This window comes from Scophthalmus maximus, chromosome 22 (assembly GCF_022379125.1).
Source record: "Scophthalmus maximus strain ysfricsl-2021 chromosome 22, ASM2237912v1, whole genome shotgun sequence".
Taxonomy (NCBI): Eukaryota; Metazoa; Chordata; class Actinopteri; order Pleuronectiformes; family Scophthalmidae; genus Scophthalmus; species Scophthalmus maximus.
The window spans coordinates 6,475,124-6,502,702 of NC_061536.1; the positions used below are offsets into that span (position 1 = coordinate 6,475,124).

Here is a 27,579-nt window from a genome sequence, read left to right on the forward strand (position 1 = left end):
TCAAAATGTACTTTTAAATGCAACAGGGTACATACGAAATGTACAAGGTGGTAGTAGTGGGTGGCAAACTGGCAAACCCCAAATTTCTGCATTTATGTACAGTTAAAGTATGTTGAAATCAATAAACAGTGCAGAAACCGAACTTTCCCCTTTTCTACATTCTAAATATGAATTTTTGAATACAAGAAAAAAACAAATTGACAAAAACTTGGAGGTAGAATTTTCAAATTTATTTCTAAAAGGATGTTACAAATCAAAACTATTATTTACAATGGTTTATCTTGATAAATATGTTCTCCCTAATGATGTTTGAGGGTGGTAACATATTCAGTAAGCAAAATAAGGAGGGGGTGTGTCCACCTCTCTTTTGCCAACTCAATGTGGCCAAACCCTCACTTCTGATGGAAATATGGATTCAGCATGTTAACAGGAGACAAACTGAAGACAAATAAACTTAAAAAATTTCCATCCACTGTAGTATCAATACAATGATTAATTTGAAGTGTAGTCTAATAATTTTTAGAGCTCCAACAATTATTTAATCTCTATTTTATCAGTTAACTGACAAAGCAGATGAGTTGTTACCCGTCGGCTTTTTATTACTCTATTGACAAACTATTGAAGAAATCTACAGTAAAAACTTGTGTAATAGAAAACAATCATGGTACACAGAACAAAGAAATATCCCCAGGTGGTAGATAGTGGGTACATTTCGGGTACCAAAAAGAAAAATATATATATTCATCTTTCCAATAATACAAAGGCTTTGGCTGTTGCAACCTTTTCTTCATGTTCAGAATTTGCCCAATATAATTGATTCATGCTTCTGTGTTGGTGCTCTGCAAAACCCAAGTATAAAATTATACCTTTTTTTAAATTACAGTACAAAGTTAGAATTAAACTGTTTTGTCAAAATCAGTCAGACGGCCAGTGTTAAAGGATTTATCAGACACGTTTGGCTAGAAAACAGGCCGATGGAGCATCTCAAAGCACAGGCAGAGCCCAGTGGGCGAGGCTGCAGGCAGTACTTTGTACCACAAACAGTGGTGGCGGTGGAGTTTGGGATAATCACAACATAAATAAGGACATAGGGAACAAATGTTAAGACAGAAAGGAAAAAAATGCGGAAGCAAGAGAGAGAAAACCTGTCCCCAGACATAAATTATCTCCCTACCAACAATAAGGAGAAAGTAGAGTGTTTCTTTTAACTTAGCAGGTTTTAAAGTCAGAGTTTCAGACACGTGGATCTATGATGGAGCGATGCTTTATTAGGAGGAGTGGAGGAAGCGGTTGAAGGCATTGTAGGCTGCCTCCAGGTCAAACAGCATCTGGCGCACTTGATTATCATCCAGTTCATCTGAGGCCGACATGCTGCTTAGGGTTGTCAACCTGATTAGAAGAGATCAACACATGATAGTCAAGACAAAACATAGCTTATGTTTAAAATACATGACTTATCATGGAGAGGCCGAGGTGCAGTGTCAATGCAGCCATTTCAGCCAACGCAAGAAGTAGCTCAATGGTTAAGTTACAATGCTTTTCATTAATGATTTTCAAGGGGAAGTTATGATGATAACAACATACTTAACACAGTAGAGTGCAAAGTTTGCATGGCCAAGTAAATGATGTGCTCCAACACACTTAAAAATGTAGACATTTTAAGTCCTTCAGGTACAAAGCAGTGAGCAGAGAAGAGCAGTGAGCAGAGAAGAGCCTGTTTTTTGGCGTGTTGCTTTAACGCGAGTTGTCATGTTGAGCTCCAAAACCCTGCTCTCAACAAGGTATTTACAGAGGTCAAAGGTGAACTCAGACAACTAAAGTAACTTCACACACTTACTTGTAAAATCTAATCAAAACAGCTTAGGCATAAATTCTACCTTGCAAAAGTTAATAAAGTTCAGTTATGACTAGCACTGTCCGACAGATATTAATTGAAATACATGTTTACAATTAAGGTTGCGGTTAGCAGTGGTCTTATGTTTTGCCCACTCAATTTCCTATCATGAGGCGCAAAGGTAGCAGTTTAGTAATGTTTAATCTGATGTGTTATACTGAACACTTTATTAACAACCCTCTGTTGAATCATTCACACCTGAGAGTGTGTGTGTGTGTGTGTGTGTGTGTGTTTCACTGTGACTATAAGTGACATACAGTAGCATAGCACTCTGCACTGAACTAGCATTATGCTTTACAACACAAACACTGGGTGGCACATTGTAACTGACCAGAGGCTGACTTTGTCCTTAGCCTCCGAGTCTGGAGGCATGTTGCTCATTCTGTTCATGGTTTCCATCAGCTCCCTCAGGTCTGGCTGGATCTGGACCAAAGGAATAAAAAAGTGTCAGGAATCAACTTAAATAACCAGCAGAGACTGCCAATATTTTGCACTTCTCCCTTTACCTCATCCATGGCCCTGATCTCCAGTCTCAGCTTGTCCATCACAGTGATGAAGAGCTGAAGGTAAGAAAACATGAGAGAAAGTGAAACACAATGTGACAATACTCAACATATTTCCAACTTACACAGACAGCAACAAGAAAAAAAATATTTATAACTGTCAGCGACACAAACAGGGCAGACAGACTTTGGTAGTATCACACTCTCCGTCCACTGATTGGATTAGTTTGTCTGATTTTATGAGAAGTTGGCGTCGGTCACAGCTGGCGGCTGACCAGAGGATGAACCACTTCAACAACACAATAAATCATTAAACTAAAGACATGACTGCAACAATTCTTATTCTGGCACGCATCCAAAATAAGACTTCAGATTGAATAAACTGTTTAATATGATAGAGGGAAGAGAGGACTCACAGAAACAATATCTGCAATGCAGCGGTTTAGGTTGCCCTTGTCATCCTTGATGGTGATTGGCCGATCCTCCTTAATCCTTTCCATGGCTAGTGGGCAGTCGAGCTAAGGGACAAAAGGACAAGATCCTTACTAAAATATATATAATAATATTGGGCAAATGGGTCAAAAACGATCTGCACTCCAACTCAGAACTTACTCTGTACTTCCTGCAGAAGTCGTCGATGGAGCCCACGTCAGAGCCCTGCACCTGTTTGAACGCAGCCTTATACTGAACCAAGAGTCTGGAACAGGAAGCAGTGTACCTAAAACAGACAAATACCCCACATTAATAAAGACACAATATCAAAGTTACAGGTGGTATTTTGTAAACTTAAGTATAAATTACTCATTCGGTGTGACGCAGTCTTTGATGTAAGCCTTCTCCAGGGCCTGCAGGGTCTTGACAACAGCAAACAACTCTGCCATGTTATCATACCTTTAGGAACAAGGGTAATAATGAAGTGTTGCAAAACTAGCAACATTATGAACCGTTGTATTTTAGTATGTTCAAATTAGGCTGGTAACTGGAAATGTATTCCAAACTTACTTCTCTCGTTCCCTTGCATTTTTGTATAACTTCACTTCCTGAAAAGACATGATTTGTGGTGAAAGTCTTTCTCGGGCTAACAAGATAATGATTACATATTTTTAATTTATCCCTAGATTTTGCTCAGTTTAAGGCAGCATTTCTTGTAGACATTAAATGGTATGCAATTGTTATTAATGCATTTCATCAATGCTTACTAAGATTACAAATGATGTTTGCCACCTTACCTAAATTAAAGCATAAAAAAGTTCTAGCATTTACCTCATATAACTCAGGTTTATTGGCCGGAGCTGAGGGGGAAAAAATAATTGCACATTTGTAGTGACAATTACTGTTGAGACTGAGGATGATGTCTTGTCGATATTACATTTATTTGAATGTCTTACCTCCTCCCACACCTCCTGTAACTGGAATCCCGTGGAACATGATGCTGATGTATCTGAATTTGTCTGTAAAAAGATTTATGTCGTCATTCATCTCGTAACTGATTAATAATTGTGACAAAAAACACCGGCGAGATCAAACTGAACTGCAAAACATTTCTTCATCTGGAACAGCCAACACTCCCACATTTAAAGACAAAAAAATGTTCACGGTTGTCTCTTATCATGTCCAGTTATAAAAAAAAAATCTTAGCGTGGACTGTTTCTGATTTCTAGGGGTGCTTCTCTCAAACTAGTACTGTGTCAGCTGCTCTTATTACTGAATGGCAGAGTAACAACAAACAAATAGTACTCCAGGGATGTCATAATGAATCAAAGACATTTTTATGGATTATTATTATTATTATTATCTCTTTTCAGTCAATAACTCATTAAGACGTCTTCAGTCTAACATTGTTCTTTGTTCTCCTTATATCTTATAAAGGAGAACAATATTAGACTGAAGACGTCTTATTGCAACTTCTTCAACTTCTGTGTTCTTGGTATTATGGATTCTTCTTTCTGACACAAAGAAATCCAAATATTCCTCATTTGCCGCTTGATATTTGAGAGGATATGCCCTGTTTTGGACAGTATGTCGGACAAAAACAAGCAATGTGAAGGTAGATAGGCATATTTTCCTATTTTCTAAAATTCAATAGATCAGTTTTAGGGGCGACTGAACTAGTGAACACCACAGGGATGTTACAGGCTGCTTACAGCAGCTAAACATCGGTTCAGAGTAAACACGAAGCACTGGAGATCACCGAAAGGAGCCGTCCCGCTGAGGTTTAGACGAATATCTCGAAGATCACCAGTCCTCAGGTGTCCTGTTTTGTCGAACTAGCTAGGCTGAAGTTAGCAATCGAAGCTAACTCGTAGCCATTTCCTTTATGATTTATCATAGCTGGTCCTCACAGTCAGTTATTCGTAAACACTAGACTCTGTAACAGTGAACGTTACCGTGGTAAGAGGCGGCACGCCCTCAACATTTCAACGTTATTTCAATATCAGAAGTGAAATTAAAAGACACTTTACTCACCCTGTCGACAAACTGCTGTGACGTATGGTGTAAACACACCCTCCTGCGAGGACCCGCAGACGTCAATATTAGGTGTCCATCATGCCTGACTAAAAATATATACTTTTAAAGATTAATAACTCGCCCATTGAACAAAATTGGTTTATTTTTGGGAATTGCAGTACATTATATTTTGACCGAACTGTTTCATTAAAGAAAGAGTTTTAAGGTTCGAACACATTTCACCGTAATCACACAGTCAAACGTCACCGCCAGCCCATCGTCGAGGCGCCAGAATCAAACGAACAGAGACGAGGACGAGTTTCTAAACAAAAAGACAATTAAATGACTTATGACGGTTTAAGTTAGCACCTCGGATACTTGAACACGTCCCCGTGTGACTTTCAGGTCAGTTCAACTGTGGTATGATTGTCCTGCGTCATGTGGCAAACCTAAATAATGTTATGTATGAGTATTGAATACCACATAGCTATTTGTGGAGTAAGCTAGCTGAGAGCTAGCACCAGTCTGAGTTAATCCTTTGAAACAACAATTACACGATGACGTATTGCTCCTGGTACAATCGTGTGGTCATCGTCTTAGATTATTATCTTTTTCATTCTATTCACACAATTTTATTTTTAGGCTCTCCACCATGAAGCCCTCCAAGGCAGCGCTGCAGACTAAAGCTCAAGAGGATTGTGGAGTTTGGCTGGACACAGTGCAGCTTAAAGGAAAAGCTAAACAGGTAACTATGGAAGCTGTCTTCTTTAATTTCTGGCTGAATGAGTATATTGTTACCCCTCAACAAAGCAGTGAATTGCTGCGCTTAATAACATTATAACCCTTACTAAATACAACCATCTTACCCAGTAAATCCTTTCACGCTGTTATCACACTTCAGTGTTTGAGATTAGGACCATATTTAATTCTGCATATCATGCGTTTCAGAAACGTCCCTCTCGTCCAATTTCGAAACTGCTGAACCCCTTCGCTGGAGGTGGAGGGTACAGTTTGTCTGTTGCTCTCAACTTCACCCAGACCAAAATGGAAATGCCAAAAACCAAACAGAGCTCTATATCAGCCTTCTTTACCCGTCAACCCACTGGTAAGTTGCTGAAACTGCTGCAGTCATGCTGTAATAAATTTGTTTTAGGATTATCAATGTCTGCTGCAGGAGACTGTTGACTTGCTTGAATGTATTCATTTCCTCTGTCCTTTTCGTAATAAATGATTAGTTAATTAAATGGTTTCTTATTCCTTTTGCCAAAAGTTCTCAATGAGAAGTCCACTTCTGTGGTACCAAACATGGAACCAGTGCAGTCCTCCTCTTCATCATCTACCTCAACTGCACCCACACCTGTTGCATCAGGGACAAAGCGAAGACGAGCAACGTGTCTGGAAAAGCCTGACTCTGAGCCTGGTGTGGAGCAGGAGTGGGTGAATGAAAACGTGACTGAGCCCGAGGCAACACTGTGGCAGGAGCAAGGTGGGGCGACACTCACACCTTCTCACAACATGCACTGTCAGTCTGAAGAAGAGCAGCCTGAGGAGTTTGATCCACCTCAGAGTAAGAGGATGTTCCCTGACACTTCCTCGTTACCAGATGACAGTCAGCCACTTCCACTGGCATGGAGTCAGGACCCATTGCTCGCCTATAGCCAGTATTCTGACAGTGAATTTGACCTGACTAATCAGAAACACACCATAGCAAAGAACTTCAATGACCCTGAGCCAAGTTTCCTAAACAGTTTACAAAGTGAAGACTCCATTGGATTTCAAATGCCTCTGAAAGGGAGAACATGGACTCAAAAATCCACAAAATATTTTCATTCTTCTCAGTTGGAGGATGAGAAAGAAAACAGTGGCTATTTGTTTTGCAATTCGCCAAGTAAGCATTCTCCTTTCTCTCACATTGAACCTCTTTCAAATCATGAATGGACAGAACCAAAAACTGCATCACCTCGAAAACACACTAAAGATCAACTGCGGAGCAAAGCTGATAAAGGTGAGAGCTGCATCTCACAGTTCAAGTGGACAAAACCGAGTAGCTCCCCTTTGAAAAAACGAGCACTCAAACAGCAAAGCAGAGAGGCTGATGATGACGGTCTGGCCATGTTGTTCACCCAGGACTCTGAAGGCTTCAGGGTGATAGCTCATAGAGCTCTGCAAGGCAGGAGTCCGCTCAAGGATCCGAGTAACTTAAGCACGGGTGTTGTGAGAAGTAACGCTCACAAGTCTTTGGTAGTGGAGGACGGGGAAGATGAGATGCTCTTCACTCAAGACTCTCAGGGAAATATGGTGATCAAACACTGATGGGAGCATTTGAAACACCAGAAGTTTAGCTGTATGTAGCTAATCTTTACATTTTAAAAATACATTTATTTGTCATTTTTCATTTATATATAGGAATATCTTGTTTCTGTATCAACTTGATAGATTCATCTTGTGCTTGTGTTTGTTTAAACTGAAAATATTGACACTCCTTCTGTGATTGTCTTCTCACATCTTTTTTTCATCTGTAGATCTTTTGGATTTTCCTGGAAGTTTTTCTCATGTTGATATACGTTTTTTGTAATAAACTGTTATTATAAAGAAAATAGCGGCAATTAGAAGAACATATTGTAATTTCGCTTGCACTGAAATCCCATCAATAACCAAAAAAGAAGCCAGAACTGAAAGTTTTGATTTTATTTGAAAAAACTGATACACAATTACACCAAATAATTTTTGTGTAAATCCAACATTTTGTATATCATTAGAGGTGGACATATATATGCTACATCTTAGTACAAAACAGTGATGTACACCGAGATAGAGAGACAAGGAAGTGCTCAAGTGTAACAACCGCTGTCAGTATTTTTAAGGCACACATGAAACTAGTTGCCAAGTACTTGGTTCAATATTTTGATCAGTTGATTTCATGTATCCTGCAGAACATCAGTCATTATTGGATGAGTTGACTTACAGCAGGTGGCATGCTAAATACACATGAAACGGTAAGATGTCACTGAAATACACTTTGTTAGATAGAGAGGTATCACGTGGTTGAAGGTGCACGTTACACACAGCCAAAACAATGGTAATCCAAATGCATCTGGAGAAATTATTAGAGGACAACGCTGTTTTGATGATGAGAAGAAATTTGAATTTTTTTTAACAGTTACAGATTCTTATATAGATGCCTTTATTGCTATGGCACATAAATGTACGAGGTGTGATTTTAAACTTGAGATATTAAGTTATGCTGTGGGCATGTGTTTTGTATAAAGGAGGAAAAAAATCTTATTGAACTAATTCATTACATCAACAGCTTCAAAGTGCTACAGAAGTATATCATAAAGTAACAATTACAGCAACAGTGTATGCTACAGTGCCTGTGAAGAAAATCCCCTTAATACCTCTGAAATTCAATAGATTCATAGGGACGGAAAGATATACTGTATATGTTTTTAAATATTTATATTTTGAGTTTTATGGTGGTGAAGTTGATGACGCATCAGATCAGCCTGCCATCTCAGTGGGCTCTGTCACCAGCTTGGAGCCGTCCCACACAGTCTTGAACTGCTCCGGGACTGGAAACTCCCTCTGTGAAACAACCCAGAAGATTACTGTAAATACACATAGGAGAAACATTTTTGGGAAATAAAAACAAACATAGCGCAGTCCCTGTCCTCGTTTCTCTTCTCGGGACACTTACATAATCGTCATCTCCTTGAGGTATCAGGATGTTCATCTCCGAGCTCTTGGCGCTGACAATGTCACAGTTCAGGGAGTCCTTACTCAGGTAAACCTGGCAACCCTCTGTCTTGTTGATGGAAATAGTTGGGACTGTTCCCAACACCTGCAACAGAAAGATGGGTCACAAATACTGACATGTACATCTACTGTATTTGTGGCATCACTTGCAAAGAAACGAAAAAATAGATATGGCAGCTGCTTTCACACAAAATTAGGGACAAACTGTATCTGGCACCTTACAGCTAAATGAGGATATGACCCAGGAGACACTTGCATTCAAATTCATGAGTCAAATTCATGACTACAGTAAAATCATCTATCTAATAATTCATCTATGATGTGCAACATAGTTAGCTTAGATTAAATAAGACTAATTCAGATGTGTTAAGAGTAAAATAAGTGAAGTAGGTTTACTTTATGGCGACAGTATTAAAATATGGAATATAAGAGCCATTACGCACAATCCATCTCTGATGTTCTGTGTCTTTAGAAGTCAATACATCCACTTATATATATATATATATATATATATATATATATGCGTTTCTTACCTGTAACTGAATAGCCTTGGAGTTGATGATCTCCACAATCCCGACCGCATTCTCAAAGACCAGACCCAACTTCTTACAGTTGTCTGGGGACGATGAACACATGGAATAACAACAATTAGAATGAGAAATTATAAATGTAATCACAAAAGCAATATTTCTTTTTTTTTGTTTGGAGGCAGCTCACCTATGATGATTGAGTTGATTTTGCCCTTAATCTGCAAGGTGGAGTTATTACAACCGAAGACATAGGCGACTTGTTTCAGCTCCGTCTCCTCGATCAGCAGGTCGTGTTTCTGCTCAAAGTTTTCCTGCAACAACAAGGGAACAGATTGAATCATCTGTGTTCTAATATTTCAAATGTGATTGGCTGATATCACATGAATAAATGTCTGATTACCCTCCCACCATACAGAAAACTAACATTTTACTGTTGGAATAATCTTTAAATGATGGAGCACGTACCACCCTCCATTTCTTCCCCTCCAGCTCCAGGAGAGGGGGTCTTTTCTGGACGGTTGCTCTCGATGAGTTCCCACTCCCGGAGGATTTGGTTTTGGTCGGTGCAGCTTGAGAGCGCAGATTTGGGTTCTTATGGCTCTTCTTATCATCTGATACATGCTTCAAACCTGCAGATGTATGTATTGTACATGAAGGGCAACGGTAAAGATTTAAAAAATGTTGACATCATCTGTCTTTATTCACCCAGCACTGCCCCGTTCCCTTGAGGCATTTTTAACTGTCCACAAACAATATAACATTTTCCAACAGTTAAAACAATGAAATGTTTTGTATATCTCCCTTCATGATGGTATAATTCCTGTGGAAAATAATAACATGTTTTGATTTTGATGAGGGCACGTGGATATTTTTAAAGGCAAAATCAAGACCTTTACCTATTTAGTCTGGCTTTTAATTTGATTTATTTATCTTACTTACTAATTTGTCTATTTATTTATACATCCAAGACCGTTCTAGGTTTTAGTTACTCCTCTTTTAGTATTTACAGGCCCTTGTGTGAACCCACCTCTGGTGATGTCCATTCCCTGGTTGAGCTGAGCGAACAGCGCCGAGTGCTGTGCCGTCGCACTGCCAACCTGAGGCTGGGAGTCCTCGTCCGTGAAGACTGGAGGTGGGCCAGGTGGGGGAGGAGGAGGAGGACAGGGAGCACTGGGGGTCTTGGGGGAGTCAAAGAGTGAAGGGGGAGCAATGGGACCCTGTGGGAGGGGGATAAAAAAAAGAAGCCACATTTTTACCGCCAGGTGAATCGATGAGAATTTCTGTAGTTACACATGTTTCCAGCAGAGGGAGTATTGCACAAGAAATATGTAAAAGCTTTGCGGCAGTGTTGATGCCTTTTTACTCTGGATGACATGGAATGAGACAGAGCAGTGAGTGGTTTAAAGAAATTCTTAGATGATGGGAAGGCACTTTAACTTCACTTCAATGTTTTTAATATCAGCTTATTCCCGTCAGTACCACATTTATTCTGTGTCACCCTGTTCCAGCTCTGTGTCGAAGTTATGTGCTGTTTACACAGAGTTAAATATTTACGATGCGTATCATTTGGCTGCTGGCTGGATGGATATCCTTCTGCGTCACACATATTTTATATATTGGGAAACACTGGGATCCCCACTGTCAATCTAAAAAAAAGAACTGACGCTGAACCCATTAATTGATAACTGATAGACAATTTTTTTGTCAAAAGAAAATACCCAATATTTTCTAGTTCCAATTCCTTTAAATATATGGATTTCCTGCATTTCTGTGTTTTATTGTACACAGAATATATTTGGACAGTTGATATGTCAAAATGAGACATTTGAACATTTTAAGACGTCATCTGGATCAATCCCTGAAAATAATGTAATTCGTTGTCAATGAGTTTAAACAGTTTTGGGGTGAAGAGTGTGAGTTTGTGATGAAGTTCGTGTAGTCTCTAATTAGAGCTCAGGTCGACTGCAGTCCACACTGATGTGTTACTAAACTTTGTTTTTGTTTGAACTGATGTGCTGAGTACAGTAGAAGTGAACAGTCACCGACACGCGCACACACACACACACACACACTTTGTGTCTGAAGGCTCTGCACAGCTGCAACACACACACACACACACACCTATCAAAGGGGTTCAGATGGTCTAACTGTCACTTTACACAATTCTGAGTACAGCTGATACTTGACCTTTGACACGGGGTACATGTGTTGTGCATATCATAGATGAACAATGCAGAGCTGTTACACTAAACAGCTCAGCACATGCCAGTGGATTAGAATCTGTCTGTGTGTGTGTGTGTGTGTGTGTGTGTCTGTGTTTGTGTGTGTGTGTGTGTGTGTGTGTGTGTGTTTGTGTGAGAGTGTTCATGCATGGCCATAAACATTTCTGACTGCTTCTTTGTTTTCATGACTGCTTGTGTGCATGTGTGTGCACAAACATGCACAGAACAAAAATAGAAAAATAACCTTTTTGTTAAGGTGTTGTTTGTCCCGTTTTTTGGATTACCAACCGTATTTTGTCTTTTTTTTGTCCGATAACATCTTATATCACTAGGACGTTTCATTGAAATTGAAACCTCACATCAACATTGTAAGAATAACAATCAAAAACCTTTTCAATTGCTTTAGACTTGAGCTGAAATACTTAATCATAAAGCCGATTACAAGCGAAAATGCTGAATTCTCTGATTCAAATGTCTCTGTTCTCACACTCACTCGAGTATTTGAATACTCAATTACACCAAGTGTGGATGTTTAATGAAATATTAAAACGCAAAGTCTGCGTCTGGTCCGGGGAAGCCATGTAATCTGGTAGTTTGTGTGTGTAAAGCCACCTCCATATGTCACCCTGAGCATGTCAGAGTTTAAGCGTGTGTCACTAAACCCCTATCTGAGCAGCAGATGACGGCTGCGTCGAATTGGGAACAGCCCCACAGTTTAGGTTACGGCGCAGGCTGCATGCGTACACAGACCCTTTGTCGGGGGTTCGTCTGTGAAGAAAACCTCCATTCAAGTAAACCCCGAGGACCACCTGTTAGTGCCACACACTCCCATTCTTGTACGCATATGCACTGTGTCCCTCATACACACTTCAGGGGCGACAGCTGACACACACACACACTGCAGGCTCTTAAGTGTCTGCAAGTAGAAAAAACACACACATGTGAGTTCAGCTATTCCACATTATTTTCAATTTAGGCTCCAATCGTTTGATGTTAAATTCAACAGTTCGACTGTTGGGAAATGTTTTAAGATTGATACCATCGATGTGTGTGGTATTAATTGAGGCACAGCCCGGAGACGGTTAGCTTAGCATAATGACTGGAAACAGGGGGAAACAACTGGTCAGGCTCTTCAAGGCAACTTTAATACTGGTTTAATCTGCACAAAGACTGAAGTATAAATACGGCAAGTTGCAAGTAACATTTGGTTGTGTGCTGAACCATTTCTTGTTAGTGATTCCTGGATTTCTGGTAGGGTTTTTTTTTTTTTTAACCTTAGTCTCCGGCCTACCTCCAGTCTTTCTGCTCTGCTTCACTAACCTGCTGCTGGCTGCAGTTTCATATTCAGTGCACAGACGTGACAGCAGCATCAATCCTCTTTTCTGATCTAACTCTCAACATGAAAATGGTTCCTAAAAATGATCAACTATTCCTTTAAGAAATAGACTTCAGCACACATTTCTCAAAGTGGGCTTTCTTTTTCCTTTTTACTTTAAGTCTGGGTTTCAGATGCGCCCCCCCCCCCAGTGCATAAAGATGAGAAAAACTCTTGTAACTGACAAGAGACGGAGGTCAAGTGTGCGTGGAGGGGATTTGGTTTCGAGGCACCGTAATCTCTGGGATCTAGTGAGTGTGAGAGCAGAGACATCCATAAACAGAAGTGAGTGTGGGAGTGACGGGGGGTTTTGTGGGCTCTGTTAAGAACCGCTGGGTGCAGCCACCGAGGAGAAGCTCGTTCTTTCATTCATGCGCTCTGCAGTGGTTTATGTAACCGGGTTGCTCCATAACTAAAAATGGAAGTAAGTAAAAGTAGTTCTGATACAAAAATATCCAGGCCTGTGAATGGAAACTGAATGAAAACACAGCTAAGACAGTAAACACGTTGTTATAGGAGTGATTTCTCGTTTTTCGAACTAATGCGTTAACTTCTTCGAGCGGAGCTGGATGCTGGCTGAAGGAGTAAGTGCAAACATACTTCACCTTTACATCTCTATTCTCAAAGGAGATTGGTGTGTTTACGAGTTGCAAAACCAATGAAAAACCATTACCCTTTTTGCTGTTTTAATTTGGGAAAAAATCAAATAAATACACAGGAACTATGTTATGCTTCTGAACTCACGCTCTTGCTCCACTCCAGTCCGGTGGTGTGATGCTGCTTGATGAAGGTCTGCATCTCGGTCCAGATTGACAGGTAGGAGCGCACCCAGTCCACGTGGCGCCTGTCGCTGGGAGAGCAGGGAGGGATGGTGGGAGACGAGGGGTATACGATGGTTAGATGCAAACAGGAAGGAGGAATATGACGGAGGCGGTAAAGCAGGAGTTGCAGTGCAGTTTTCGAGCGTCAACGAAGTCAACCCAAGTGAGCGGGGTTGAGGCATTTTGCAGCAAACTCTTGAGGGCACACTCAGCCAATGAAAAAACATGAATTTGATAATTCGATAATGCATGTGTAGACGTATTTACCTTTCCTTGTAGTCCTTCAGCACTCTGTTGGTGTAGAAGGTGGCAGCATCGTTCATCTCCTTCACGTAGGGACCGGGCTTCTGACACTGAGAGACACGGCAGTTCATTAGAGACAATCTTGTCCTGCTGTCGCAGGACTCGGTAGATTTGTCTTTGTTTGTGAGTACATGGCAGGTGAGCTCAGAATGCCATCTTGTAAATAAAAGGTCTGAGCTGGACACCATCCTGACAGCAGCCTACACTGACCAGAGCCAATGCTGGAGGTTTTTATTTAGTGTACTCAAGAGGAGGGATTCTGATCTTCATCTAAATGATCTTCATCACAAACGTCAGAGGGAGAGTTCTTAGATGATAGATGGAGACACATACTCTCTGTCGAAGGTCAGGGAAAAACATGGTAGGCCGAATTTAATTATAGCTCTGTCCATATGCAATGCTACATTAATCTTTGTGTTTTTTGATTTTAGATTTTGTATAATTACATTTAAGTTTTAGAATTGTCTTCTGACACATCAGTTATTTCCTTTGAAGTTGTGTAGATCTACCGTGCATCTTTCTGTGAATTTACACTCAAATACAATGTGTAATATCCCGTGTGCACGGGATAATGTAATTGTATTACTCCTTACCACAGCCACCCAGCCTAGTGCGGGGATGCTCTCGCTGACGGCTGACAGGTGGTTGAAGAGGCCGCTGCCGCGGTTTCGTTCTCTGAAGCTCTGAATCGCCTGGATGTGATCAGAAATTGGCTTCAGCAGGTCATGGACCTCCGTCTGCAGGAGAAGGAGGAGGGGAATTGGGAACAGACAACCAGGAGAAAGCAGGAGACGAGAGGACGAACTTGGTGAGTGAGCGAAGGTGGATGGAGATCAGCACATTACATTTTAATCAAATCATAAATAGACTTGATGGCTTGAGCTCCACTCGGGATAACTTCTTTTGCTTAACATTAGTCTCTTCTACATGCAGAATTCTAATTGAAATGTTTCAGATACTATGGATTATACAACCCTGCATTGGTATCCCCTGGTCATCCACATGCCGCCTGCTCTCAGTGCCATGCAGTCAGTAATTCCTAAAGAAGGCTGCAGCAGAGTAACTAATTTAATTAGCCAGAGCTTTTTTTTCCATTTGAACGTCCAGACTTCTGCTACAGTACAGCTCAGCTCCCAGCTCCCCTCCCATCGCTCTGTCCCTGCAACATTCCTCGGTTCATGGGGAGATCCCTCTGGCCTTGTAAGGCATACCGCTCCTCCACTGTTTACAGTTTACCTATCACACATGCGCTTGCTTCACACATAAATTCGGGAACACAATGTTTTAATCGGAGAATTGTTGCACCAGCTTTGGTGTTCGGATCTGCTATGGGAAACATTTATAGGCTATGGGTTATGATAAATTAGTGTCTTTATCCAGAAGGGAAGTTGAAGAACGCCGCTGCCGCGGAACTTTGTGATGCTACCGAAGTAGCTGCTTCTTTGTGACGAGCCAGTGTTGTTTCTTTAATAATCATATACAACTGTTGTTATGTGTAACATGATGCATATCATAAATCCTCCAGCCCACATATTAGTTGTTTCTGTAAATGTATGCTTTTGTGCAAAGAAACGATAGAAACAGAAGTAGAATTTCTTCTTGTTTTCCACCAAATTCTTCCCTGAATTAGACGCACATGATCTCCATGAGCTGAGATAGACCGGCCTTTCTCCGCTTCTAAATCCAGCTAATATCTTTGAAGCAGTGAGCATCTCCCCCCTCTGACAACGGCAAATAGGGATGTACTGTCTTTGCTGGGTGGGAACTTAGGAGGGACATTTTTTCCATCACGCTATCTCCATCAAAATCATTTTTTTCTTCTGTTTTTAATATGGGTGATGGGTGATAATGATGGGTGATGAAACACTCTTTTACAGGTCAAATTTGTGCATTTTAACCTGTTATATAATACAAAGGTATAAAATAATATATAAAGTATAAAAACATGAAAAGCAATTTTTCAATCAACCCACAATTTGTGCCTGTGTACAGTAGGTAAACGTGAATAAGATGCCAACGAGTGACTGAACTCATTGAGCTGTCTGGTCCTCACTGCATTACAGAACAACAATATCATCATGGCCCCCATTGAAAGTATGACTAGTGAGTCAGTGCCTGGACTTCCCCTCACTCAGTCGAGCTTCGCGGGGAGGAGAGACACAGAAATAAGGCAGAGAATGACTGGAGGGTGCAGAGAGGACGCACTTCTGAAGAAAAACATTAGCCATATTCCCACATGCTCGGTAACCAAAACGGTCTGGCAATTTTCAGAATTGGCAACAAGTCAGAACTGTAGTCAAGAGTTACTTTTGCATGCAAGACCCTTCAGCCACTTGCCGGCTCAGGACAACACACATTTTCGGAAAAAATCCTCTACGATGCTGCTTGAGGGAAAAGAAGCAGCTACTTTTCACAACACAGACAAATCTACACTGTTCCTAAGTATGACGGTGTTACACTGAGCCGCTGTGAGAAGGTTCATGTGCAGGGAGACTCTCTGACTACCTCATCGATTATATCAAATCCCCAACACAAACAAGCATGTTAAATTTTGTTATTAAAACTACCCAAAACTCAATTATTTCCAATTGTCAATTCTTCTCACATTAGAAAAACATAAATTAATTATTCTATCCCTCAATAATTAGCACATTATTCCTCAGTATACTGGATCACCAGTGACCAAATCAACCGTATGGACGTGAAGTAAACGGAAACTTGGTGTTATGATTGCTGACTGATATGCTTTTGAAATACATAGTCAATTATGATCTGTGAACCGATCTTAACAAAACAATGGGAATCAGTCAAGTAATATGAGAAGTCACCAGGGCAGAGGCTGGAGAAGTGGTGAATGCAGAGAGAGAGAGAGAGAGAGAAAGAATGAGCCGACAAAAAGATCAAAAGCGGCAGGTCACGTTATTTGATGGGCAGCGAATGAGCTCAGTGTGTTACAATAGCACAGTGGCCTTGACTTCCTGTAAAAGCACTGGATCAGAGGTAGAGAGAGTGGAGGGCGACAATGGGAGAACAAGTCCAGTGTGTGTGTGTGTGTGTGTGTGTGTGAGTGCGCGTGTGTGGGTGTGTGTGTGTGTGTGCTGCCAGAACCAGACACACACTTATGTATACACACACAGACACTGTGTTAACAGACCAACCTGAGAGAGGGAGAAAGAGAGAGAGCAAAAAAAAGTAAGGCTCTCTTGCTTTCTCTTTGTCTCGCACTCTACCTAACTCTCTCTCTTTCTCTCTCTCTCTCTCGGTCACACACACACACACACACACACACACACACACACCCACATACTGACAACAGGCTCAAATATAGAACATGCCCATAAAAAGTCAGAGAGCACAACAGGGCTGCACTGGAGAGAAAGGCCAGAAGTTTGTGTGCGTGTGCTTGGATGTGTGTGTGTGTGTGTGTGTGTGTGTTGGGGGGGGGGGGGTTACTGGCAAGAGTCAAACACACTTTTCTTCTGGAGTACAGATATAGACATGAATGAGGGAGCTCAACTGTGTGTGTGTGTGTGTGTGTGTGTGTGTGTGTGTGTGTGTGTGTGTGTGTTAAATTGTGTGTGGGGGTGGGAGGGGGGGGGGGTATGCAAAGCTTTGCGGGTCATGTTGACTGTGTGTGGAGACCTGATGTCCTTAGCTAGCCTCAGTATGAGGAGACATTTAATGCCTTCGATTTTTCCATAAATATTTTCTTAAATAGATACAAAAAAAAACTCTGGGGTTTTTCATCCATAAAAATTACGTGGAATTGATAATTCAACTGACAACAAGGAAACTTGGTTCTTCAAAGAGCGTTAACAAATGTTGTTGTTAGCAATCGCTTGTTAGACTTAATGTCAGCCTTAATTGGACTAATTCAGAATTCATTGTCTTATCAGAGTAAATCTAAGCCCAAGCAGAGTGGGGATCTCTGGTTCTACTTCAGTCACTACCAAGTTGCATTCAGAGGTGGAATAGCTTTTATAGCCTGTGACTGCATTCATACCAGTTCCCGACTTTTCTTGTACTATAAATTGTGTTCATGTAAACAACCAAGTTGTCATTCTGACTGCGAAACAAATGATGTATCAGATTTAGTGTACATTATCAAACGAATATGGACGCCTGACGACAGCCCATTCACTGAATATAAAAGTGGACCTGGACTCTTGAGTGTGTATAGTGAAGCTAATTCGGAAACGCTTGAAACCTGTATCCTCTGGAATGACCAGCAGATTCAACAGTTCACCGTTTGATCTAACTAAAGCCAGACAAAAAGGATGTAGTGTTGTATTGTCAGCCATACAGCCATCTTTAATATGCCCATGTTAAAAGCGAACGCTGTTAAACCGTCAGTCTTTCAGAGCTTGCTGACCTGATGCTCAACATAAAAACTGCTTGCCATTTGAACACTGTCCTTTTAAACTTAAGTCGGTAATGATTTTTTTTTTCCAAAGCTCCATCCCTTCAAAGCAAGGTTTTCTTGGCACTGTCTTATTTGCTCTGTATTGTTAAACTGGAGACTAATATTTTTGTTTATTAGTCTTAAGTCAAACCAGGTCAAGTCAAATCAAGACATTTTCCACGTTTTGTTTTGGATTTACCCAGTTATGGCCAATTTCATCTCCCCTTCCCTCAAATCGCTTAGCCCACCCCTCCCCTGGGTCAGCCCCTCTCTCTCTCTCTCTTTCTCTCTCTCTGTTAAGCCCTCACTCTTTCCTTGTTTGCATTTCTGACAATTACTGAACGCTCTTTTCACCGCTTCTCGACCAATGACCTGACAGAATGGGAATAATCACTTCCTGATAGGCTCTGTGGACCATGTAGCGCACACACACACACACACACACACACACACACACACCACAAACAGAGGGCCAATGGGATGATATCATATCAACTCTCCTCTCTCCTTTACACACACACACACACACGCACACACACGCACGCACACGCACACACGCACACACATACTGAGCTTTCTCTCCCACCCCTTTTTTCTGTATACGTGAACATGATGGGAATGTGTTGTATTAGCGTTTTCTTAGTCAAAGAGCAGAGTAATCCCTCTGTGAACAGCCCGGCCCGCTGGGAAACACAGGAGGGGTGAACACGGACTGACACACACGACGATTCATTTCGTTGTTCGGCTGCTGTTGAATGTTAAATATTTAATGCACTTTGTATTTGAATGCCACAAGAGCCGCTTTGTGGTTCACCCACTGCGACTAACTGCATAGGTTTCGTTGCTTCACAGCAGCGAGTCATAATGATGGTGTCAAGTCACATGATACAATTATTTCCATCGGTCTCTGTTGGTAATAAAACCAACAGAGAGCATAGAGAGTACAACAACAGTGACAGCAGTGAGACAATATATGATGTTACATTATTAATAATGACACAGGCTGGCAAACCTGATTTCTGTTGCTAATAGTAAACTTGAATGATCTTAACTGTTGTCTCCATCTGGCAACCAAATCGATACACACTGTTTCTGGGGGTGGGGGACCGGGTTGTACCTTTTTCGGAGAGGCTACAATCGAGAGATGATAGGAAATGAGTATGCTGCAGTACATGGTCAGCTACTTCAAGCCCAACCACCAGGGTACCATCTCCATTGTTTTACAGTCTACACAAGCTGTTAGAGTTATAAAGAAACTGTCAGGAATCAGATCAGAGTAATGGTTTCAATATCCGTCTTTTTTTAAAACCCTAAATCTAATATCTTTAAACTATGTTTGGAGCACATTTGAGATATAATTCAGACAAAAACAAACATTCCTGACGACCATTTCAATACAATAAAATTTGCTCTAATTGTAGTCATAATCTTAATAGTCACGGTCATTTTGTGCTGCTGTACCTTTGCAGGTTGCTGGTGTGTGGCAGCCATTTCAAGGAACCTTCTCTGAGTCTGCAGGGCATCGTTCACCATCTCCGCCTGTCGGTGGAGTCAGAGTCAGCAAGGTTGGGATGATGATACATGTGGCATAACACACATTTTCTGGATGTTAATATATTGTGCATATTGAATCTAGACAATGTAAAAGAAAAGATGTTCATGTTTTCTTTCTGCTTGTCCTCATGCCTGTTAAACCGCAGCCAGTAAACCTGTCTGTGCTGTACATACAAAGGCAAGTTTACAAAACACACACACACAAAATTTGGGTTAGTCCCAGCCAGCCGTGTCCTGTGTGTGTGTGTGTGTGTGTGTGTGTGTGTGTTTGAAACCTCTAGTTGTGGGCCAAGGGAACCACCAGGAAGGCTTTTTCCATAAAAGGAGCTCTACAAACTCACATACTCGTGCAGTGATGGGACACACACATACAAAATCTTCTTTCAAGGTAGAGGGAGAATTACAAGGTTTTTTTTTGTAAACAGTTTGGAGTAACTTCATTCGTAACTGCCTTCACTCTTCTGTTTTGGGGGCCCTCCCTATTGTTTTGGATTTATTCCAAGGATATAACACGGCTATTATTGCCAGCTGGCTCAACACAAAACACAGTTTTGGGAGTACGGGTCATTACCAAATAGGAAAAGGTGCCTGACTGGCACTTTGATAAATGAATGTAAAGTCAAAGTTCAGTCATACTCCCATCCTTGGCTTTGTAGAGGACAGGAAACCTTTGCTATCACACACACACACACACACACACACACACACACACACACAGCCTTGTTTAAAAATCATTGACCTCCCATTTACATTCCTTGCTACGCATGAGTAGTAGTAGGAGGATCAGTGGAGTCAGACAATCCTGATTGTTTAAAAATCAACGTCCAATGAAATAAAGGTGTTGCTCCTTCTTTAAGTTAGGGAAATTCCACAGAGACGGATTAAAAAGGAATAAAATGCAGTGATGCAATAGTACTCTTCATTGAGACTAAAATGATCTTGTAAAATTGGTAAAGTTCCCCACGAAATGATTCATGATTAATAGTTGTTGTCACGGGCAACAGACTGACAAACCTGCTGCACTGTAACGGCAGATCATTACGACAGCAGCTGTGGTGACATCTGTCTCCGACAGCTGTTGCAGCATGTGCATGTGTGCGTCTTTATGAAGTGTGCCTGGACAGGTGTGTGTCGACAAGGGATTCATCGTGCAGCGGCCGACTTTTTTGCGGATTAGTGAGCTTTCTCACACACTGAACATGAAACAAACACACACACAGACACACGGAGGATCACTCACGTGTTTCTCCACCTCTCTTCCAATGGCTCTGCTCTTGTTCAGGTAGTCTGACACTGGTCCCCTCAGAAGCTGGTCGAAGGCCTCCACACTCTGAGACGTGCCTGTAAATCACACATTGTTTGTTCGCCTGCTTTATTGCCTGAACGTGTCCCCTCCCAATCCTCCGAGTCGAGCAGTTTTTGAGCGCAGACTTGCCTCCATCGATGCCGTTGACACAGTCCCCGTTAGTCATGCCGCTGGACGCCTGCAAGGTGACGGACGTGTGCTCCAGACGGGTCACGGCTCGCTCCAGCCGCTGCATTAAACCTTCCATGGTGACAAACCTGCAAAACAAAAGTGGGAATTGCATCTCAGGCTGCACTGTGATCTACGTTTTGTAATATCGTTTGAATCTATTGATCCCAGGAGATAATGATTGAGTCCAGAGTAAGAGAACATGGCGGTGAGACAGATTCACTCTGCTACTTCTATAGTTTTCATAACAATGGACCGAAGAGTCAACATAAATACAATATATCCAGTGTGGTGAGGTTTATATGTGCACACCCCCTGCCACGGCCAGAACTTCTGTCATGAACACATGAACATTTTTAAAATGTCGTGGAACCAGACTAGAGTGGACACGTTTAGCAGTGTAAGATGAAAGGCGTATAATATATCCTTTGATATACAGTAGATCACCTGTGGTGATGCTTGACCCCGCTGACCCTGGTTGTTTACCTGCCTATGTTTTCGACACTTTCACACAAACTACTTCTGTTAGAAATGAGATGCAGAAAGATGTACGCGTGGATTGGATCGCGACAGCATCTGTCCGTGATCCCAGACAGCACCGAGATGCAGCCGAAATGTTCAGAAAGTGCAGACAAGCCCATGAAACAAGTCTCCGACTGTATGTATGACCTAATGCCACTGAAATACATTCACGATAGCAGCACAGACCACGCGGGAGCTCCTTCTTTAACACTGACCAGCCATATGCCTCACCATGAGGCAACGCAGCTTTTTTTACCACATCTATTCGTCAGCAGAATGGAACTCAATCCAGCAAACCGCTGCATGTCTACGCAAACTACTGCTAGGTAACGCGCTCTTCCTAATCTGACACCTGCGACCTGTGTGTCCCGGCACACAATCCGGCAGCGTGGGTTGTAGATATAGTTTTATTTGCTTTACAAAAATGATCTGTAAAAAAAACCCCACCAGGAGGCTCTGCATCAATTTGGCAGCTATATCTCTTTAGACTGGATTGTGTCTTCTGTCTGTAATCTTTGTGAATTACATCCAGTAATTATGTGCAGTGTGCAGTTAACACGTCCCGATGGGCGTCGGCGATGCATCTCTCTGGAGAAATCTCTCAGCCGTGCCAGATGCCTGTCGTACCACTCAGCTGCTATTCCTGCTCTGTGGGTCACAGCAGCTCACAGGCAAGACCTGAAACCTGGAGAGCTGGACGTGTGCTGACAACAAGTCAGATATGAACCAACGATAGAACCCAACACTTAGGCTTCACTAAGTGAAAATCCCATTCATTTTCTCCATGAACCTTTTGAGTATTAGCCATGATGACATTACCATCCAAGGCCGACTTACCACAAGCTTGTGAAACAACGGTATATCCACCTGTAGAACCTGCAAGCCCGTACGATATCAACCTTGTTTTATGAAGAAAAAAAAGTTTTATTCGCAATGTCATTGAGAAGTAGTTCTCTACCCAAACCCCGAGTGTAAAATCGATGTCTCTGATTGGTGGAGCTCGCGCTTACCATGGAAACGTTTACCACACCTGCGAACTACATGTCGCCTAGTTATAGCTGCGTTCCATTATACACCAGAACTCAAAATTAAAGACCTCGGAGTCAGAGGTTGGAACTGGCGGTTGCTTCGTATGAGATTAACAAGACATAAAAACAACACACGATGTCTTGTATCAACACAGACAAAAGAAAAAGAAAAAGCATCAGTTTTAACATTGAATACCATTGGGTAACACTTATTCGTGAGCAAAATATGAAGAAATAATGCATTAAATAGCAGAGGAAAGAAAATTTGTACGACAACAAGCCTGAGGTTTAGTCTGAGAGGTTGTTAAAACTGTAACCTTCTGCTTTGTTTATAAGAATTAATACAGAGAAGGTTGTGAAAACTCTCAGGCTGCAGGACATCTTGTATTAACATTTACATCTTCAGACTTGATGGATTATTGTAAGAGCCGAACCACGTATGAGCAAACAGTAAACAGCAGATCAGATAGTGAAAAGCCTCTGAGCCTTTATTAATGACATACTTACATCTATAACAGCAGATTGGACTGTAAACAACTAATTACTGATATATAAAGCATCTGTAAGTTATTTATTAATATTTATGAAGCTATTATTGTTACATCTTATAAACCCTTTATAATAAAGTGTTCCTTACTAGAAAGTGGTGAGCTGTGGTGCTTTGGACTCAGATAAGTTTATTCTTGAAAGTTTTGGAAAATGTAATTTTATCAGAGCTTAAACATTTATAAACAAAATTGGCAAACATTGGATGGTTCCATCTTTTTAGATCTGAGAAAAAACTGAAAAAGATTTTGGAGCGATTAAATGGTGTCACTTTGGACTCTGAGCAATCCCAATGGACATTTCTCATTTTACAATGTTTCACTGACACGATCACAGATTGATTAATGGAGAAAATAATTGGCAGATTATTGAAAAACTAACTATGGTTACTGCTATAAAACGCCATAGAATCAACTGCTGTGTTTTTGCTCAGGTCCAAAACACTTCATCACTGTCTCGCTAGTAAACAAATTTCAACTTTGTTTAAAAGAAATGGGACACAGAAACAGCCAGCGTCTACACTTATTGTATTGTAAACCAGCCAAAATCCATGGCGATGTCTTTGCAGTGCCATGGAGATTTCCATATTCATTTTCACGCTACCATAGAAACTGAATGGGAAGTAGCCAGTGTGAGTTTAAAGCCTGTTGTTTGCATCAGAAATATTTTAAAAAAAAAGAAGTTGCAGCCATAGAAGGTACAAACTGCCATCTTCCTGTACTTTTCAGCAGTTGTGCTGATTTAAAACTGATGGTTACTGTATAGCCTCCGCACATTCCTCCGTCTGCTCCAGACAGGTGGGCCACAGCATCTGCCACAGAGAGAGACCCCAGACCAGCACCAACAGCTGAGACGGCGCATATGTTACTGCAGTGGAAAAAATATTACTGACTTCAGCCTGACCTGCATATGTCTCCTGAACCCTGTGGCCTGGTATCTGATCTCGGGGGCTATATTCGGCCACCGCCTGGAGATGGGCCTAATGTGACGTATTTAAATACAGGTCTCGATGTCCTGTACTGTCCAGGACCTTGGTATAAAAGCAATTCTGAGTTAAAAAAAAAAAAAAAAGGTTTGGTCAGAACAGTGTTTCCTTTGGGTTTATCTTAAACAGGAAGCAGATATGGTGTTGATTAAAATGTTGTGGCATTTATTTTGACTCAAATAACAGAATATCTATACTGTGGTTAATAGTCTACAAAGAAAAGTTATTTAAAAAAAAATCTGTGATCAAGACCAAGCATTTGCTTTTGCGCTCATTGGTAGTTAACCATGTGATAAAAGAAATATGTACAGTCTCATCTTTGGTCCGTTTAGCAACTGTTCTTTCAATCATATCACATGATCTTCATTACATAGAAAAAAAGAAGAATGTTTCCAACTTTTGAAAAAAAAACCTCTAGTTGGTAAAACAAATTAATTAAGTTTGTTAACAAGTTAAAACAGTTGAACACTTAAAGTTGAAGCAACTTCATTCGTTTGTGTGTTGCCAGTTGAAGTATTTGTTTCAAGTTGCTAAGAAATGTTCTTTTTTCAGCGATGGCAGATGGGCTCATTGAACAGTCTGTCAGAGCACTTAAGGGTGTCCTGTCCATATTGTCATAGAAGTTTATACACGAGTAAAAGTTTGAGTCAACTTCTCAGCCAAAGCATCATGTGGTCCAAAGTTAAATGGACCTTTGAGTGCCGGTCTGGTTTACAATGAACTGTGCACAAGCACAACCCGTAATCTATAATCTGAATGTCATATTACAGGTGTCTCATCGCCCACGGATCGTCACGGGCCGGAGGCGATCACACTTCACGACATTGCACTGGCTCGCTGACAAGATTTTACACCGCCCCTCGAATCCGATGCTTCACGGTGAGTACCACAGAATCAGCGTTACTCCAGAGAGCCGGTGGACATATGTGTATATATATATATATACATATTTTATATATATATATATATATATATATATATATAAAATCATCAGAGTGCGCTTTCACGTTGCGCCAATCCCGTGCCAAAATGTACAATGGCGCACGGGAAGCAGGTGAAGAGGACTTTGGACATTACTGCGCACTAACCTCACACGTCTCCGTCACCTCTGTCCGCCCCACCCCGACTTCCATCTGAACTCGAGCAGCGTTATTGGATCAGCACCATTCACTTCAACAACAAAAAAACAAACCCAAAAACATCTCCGTGGAAGAGCAACTCACCTCTCTTCCCCGGGTGTTGTGTTTTTGTCCTGGTGACTGTCTGTCGACACTCCGGGACGGACCTTGTGTGCCGTGGCCGTGCGCTCCTCTCCTGCCTCCCCCGCCCTGTCACCCGGCTGCGCGCAGCACCGGCCACTCTTCCGTGATGTCCAAAACCCGCGGATGCCGCGCAGCGCCGCAGAGACGCGCAGGACCGTGACTCAGCGCCGCAGTGTCTCCTCTGGGGCGCGCGGACGGCTCACTGCAACACGGCGGCTCCAGGGAGAGACCCGCTAAAAATAGTTCAGCGGTCGACGCCGAGGCAGGGACCCCTGCACGCGGCAAAAAATAGACCCTAACGTGCAGGAGAGTAACCATCGTCACCATCATCATCATCATCATCATCATCTCCATCATCGTCATCATCATCTCCATCATCTCCATCATCGTCATCATCGTCATTATCATTATTATCACTAGAGGTCATAGGAGAGAAATCAGGCCACATAGTCTGACCCCTAACCTGGAATCTAAGAGCTGCAGCGTTTAAAGTGGACTCCATGAGTCTGACACGACTTAGAAGTGGATTTAGACTTCACTGAATATCGAAGCCGGATAAAGGTTTTTACATCCTGGATACTCTACAAGTCGGCATCTTCCAAATCCAATAATGCTGCTGCCCTTTACCAAGGAGGTTGAGGAGGCTTTCCCACCGATTCAGTGTCAAACTTTCATTAAATTGAGGGATTTGAGATAAACAGGTTTAAGAACGAGCGCCCAAGGTAAACCCCCGGGCCAAGCTTGGACAACACAAGAGCCTTCACTCCCCATGGTCTAACTCGATTGTATGCGTCAGAATGAGAAGGAAAAAAACCTCCCATGATCCAGAGTGCTCATACTGCTGCTGTTAACCCTGCAGTCACCAGATAATTACTCAAACTTGTTTGCGGGATTAGAAAACATTTTGGCTCGACATTTTGATGTTGAAGTGTAATGGCGATAGACAAAGGTCCACCATCCACATTCATATTGGTCCACTGTGAGCTTGGCATGGACACCAGGACGCTGTTTTCGTGGGAAAAAATGATGGCTCAATTTAGGGCACCAAAATGTGCGTAACAAAAATAAAGAGAGGAATCCTGTTATCTAAGCGATGGAAATGGCAGACGGCGGAACAGAAGAATTGATAGAAACAACATCAACCTCGCAAGAGAAATAGAATCTGACTGACGCAGGAACAAAAGAAGGTGAAGAAGGAGAGCAATGGAAAAAGTTAAATTGGTTTTTTTTTACAGTTGTTTTCTGCTCCGGTTCCTCTGTTATCTCCAAAGTGGAGCTGATGAGTTCTTCGGGAGCTCTGAAGAAAAGTACCAGCGTCCTTACCGGCGTCTGTCTACTGCATGGTCTTTACAACAGTAACTAAACAGTGATACCACCAGGAGACACTTGGGGAACAAATGTTGTCCGCTGCCTGCTCAGGACAGAAATGTGCCTGATAATGAGCCTTGATTGTTGTTACACCAACTGGATGCTGATGGTTGTATTGGAATCTGGCAGCATTCATCAGCTTATCATTATGATAACTCAAGAAGTTTTTTAATCTAATCTGGATACAACTTGGCATGTTGGTTGGAGGTGGGGTCAGGATCTGCCCTATTGATTTTCTTTACAAATCTGTCAAAGGTCAAGGTCACAGCTCGGGATTAAAGTTTTAGCCTAATGCTAATGCCTGGAAAACACAGTGAAACATATGATATTCTTTAATTCAGTTACAGATTGTATTCATTGATGTAAAACATAATGTGAAACAATACAGCACTGATATTGATAGCTATACTGTACATATGCCCACAAAATAAATATATTATAGTCACCGGGTCTTACAATCTCATTTTAAAGCAGCATTATCAATGTATTATTATTTATTGCTGGCCTGCATCTCTTTTATATAGTTGTCAAGTTATAATATTTTCACCAATTTGTCAATCAATAAAATTCACCTGTTCTTATCTTA

At 41.5% G+C, this 27,579-nt stretch overlaps 3 protein-coding genes and 1 long non-coding RNA gene across 4 annotated transcripts; 2 read left to right on the forward strand and 2 right to left on the reverse strand.

Moving 5' to 3' along the window:
* Positions 1 to 208: 208 nt before the first annotated feature.
* vps28 (VPS28 subunit of ESCRT-I) lies at positions 209 to 4,942 on the reverse strand. The gene is made up of 10 exons (XM_035620670.2): positions 4,864 to 4,942; positions 3,786 to 3,848; positions 3,661 to 3,689; positions 3,400 to 3,437; positions 3,199 to 3,288; positions 3,010 to 3,115; positions 2,814 to 2,915; positions 2,401 to 2,454; positions 2,226 to 2,317; positions 209 to 1,389 (listed from the first exon to the last, which is right to left on the reverse strand). The coding sequence occupies exons 2-10, from the start codon at positions 3,823 to 3,825 to the stop codon at positions 1,269 to 1,271; spliced, it is 672 nt and encodes a 223-aa protein (XP_035476563.1). The 5' UTR covers positions 3,826 to 3,848; positions 4,864 to 4,942; the 3' UTR covers positions 209 to 1,268.
* Positions 4,943 to 5,074: 132 nt separating this feature from the next.
* On the forward strand, positions 5,075 to 7,518 carry LOC118292028 (aurora kinase A and ninein-interacting protein). The gene is made up of 4 exons (XM_035620669.2): positions 5,075 to 5,250; positions 5,488 to 5,590; positions 5,794 to 5,950; positions 6,116 to 7,518. The coding sequence occupies exons 2-4, from the start codon at positions 5,498 to 5,500 to the stop codon at positions 7,156 to 7,158; spliced, it is 1,293 nt and encodes a 430-aa protein (XP_035476562.2). The 5' UTR covers positions 5,075 to 5,250; positions 5,488 to 5,497; the 3' UTR covers positions 7,159 to 7,518.
* On the reverse strand, positions 7,519 to 25,886 carry cap2 (cyclase associated actin cytoskeleton regulatory protein 2). The gene is made up of 13 exons (XM_035620668.2): positions 25,587 to 25,886; positions 21,244 to 21,371; positions 21,049 to 21,149; positions 19,716 to 19,793; positions 14,446 to 14,589; positions 13,817 to 13,902; positions 13,473 to 13,578; positions 10,159 to 10,348; positions 9,597 to 9,760; positions 9,319 to 9,442; positions 9,135 to 9,217; positions 8,543 to 8,686; positions 7,519 to 8,430 (listed from the first exon to the last, which is right to left on the reverse strand). Exons 2-13 carry the CDS (start codon positions 21,359 to 21,361, stop codon positions 8,347 to 8,349), a joined length of 1,422 nt encoding a protein of 473 aa, XP_035476561.1. The 5' UTR covers positions 21,362 to 21,371; positions 25,587 to 25,886; the 3' UTR covers positions 7,519 to 8,346.
* LOC118292030 lies at positions 21,807 to 27,579 on the forward strand. The gene is made up of 2 exons (XR_004786805.2): positions 21,807 to 21,940; positions 25,134 to 27,579. It is a non-coding gene; the product is annotated as an uncharacterized LOC118292030 (long non-coding RNA).

Bases quoted from the DNA above. Each gene is read 5' to 3' on its own strand.
- LOC118292028 (XM_035620669.2), top strand. From the start codon at position 5,498: ATGAAGCCCTCCAAGGCAGCGCTGCAGACTAAAGCTCAAGAGGATTGT. The intron at 5,591-5,793 runs GTAACTATGGAA...CATGCGTTTCAG, and splicing joins TTAAAGGAAAAGCTAAACAG to AAACGTCCCTCTCGTCCAAT. The intron at 5,951-6,115 runs GTAAGTTGCTGA...TTTTGCCAAAAG, and splicing joins CTTTACCCGTCAACCCACTG to TTCTCAATGAGAAGTCCACT.
- vps28 (XM_035620670.2), bottom strand. From the start codon at position 3,825: ATGTTCCACGGGATTCCAGTTACAGGAGGTGTGGGAGGAG. The intron at 2,916-3,009 runs GTAAGTTCTGAG...TTTGTCCCTTAG, and splicing joins ACTTCTGCAGGAAGTACAGA to CTCGACTGCCCACTAGCCAT. The intron at 2,455-2,813 runs GTGAGTCCTCTC...TCTTACCTTCAG, and splicing joins GCATTGCAGATATTGTTTCT to CTCTTCATCACTGTGATGGA.
- cap2 (XM_035620668.2), bottom strand. From the start codon at position 21,361: ATGGAAGGTTTAATGCAGCGGCTGGAGCGAGCCGTGACCCGTCTGGAG. The intron at 9,218-9,318 runs GTGAGCTGCCTC...CATCGTCCCCAG, and splicing joins AATCAACTCAATCATCATAG to ACAACTGTAAGAAGTTGGGT. The intron at 8,687-9,134 runs GTAAGAAACGCA...TTTCTGTTGCAG, and splicing joins CCAAGGCTATTCAGTTACAG to GTGTTGGGAACAGTCCCAAC.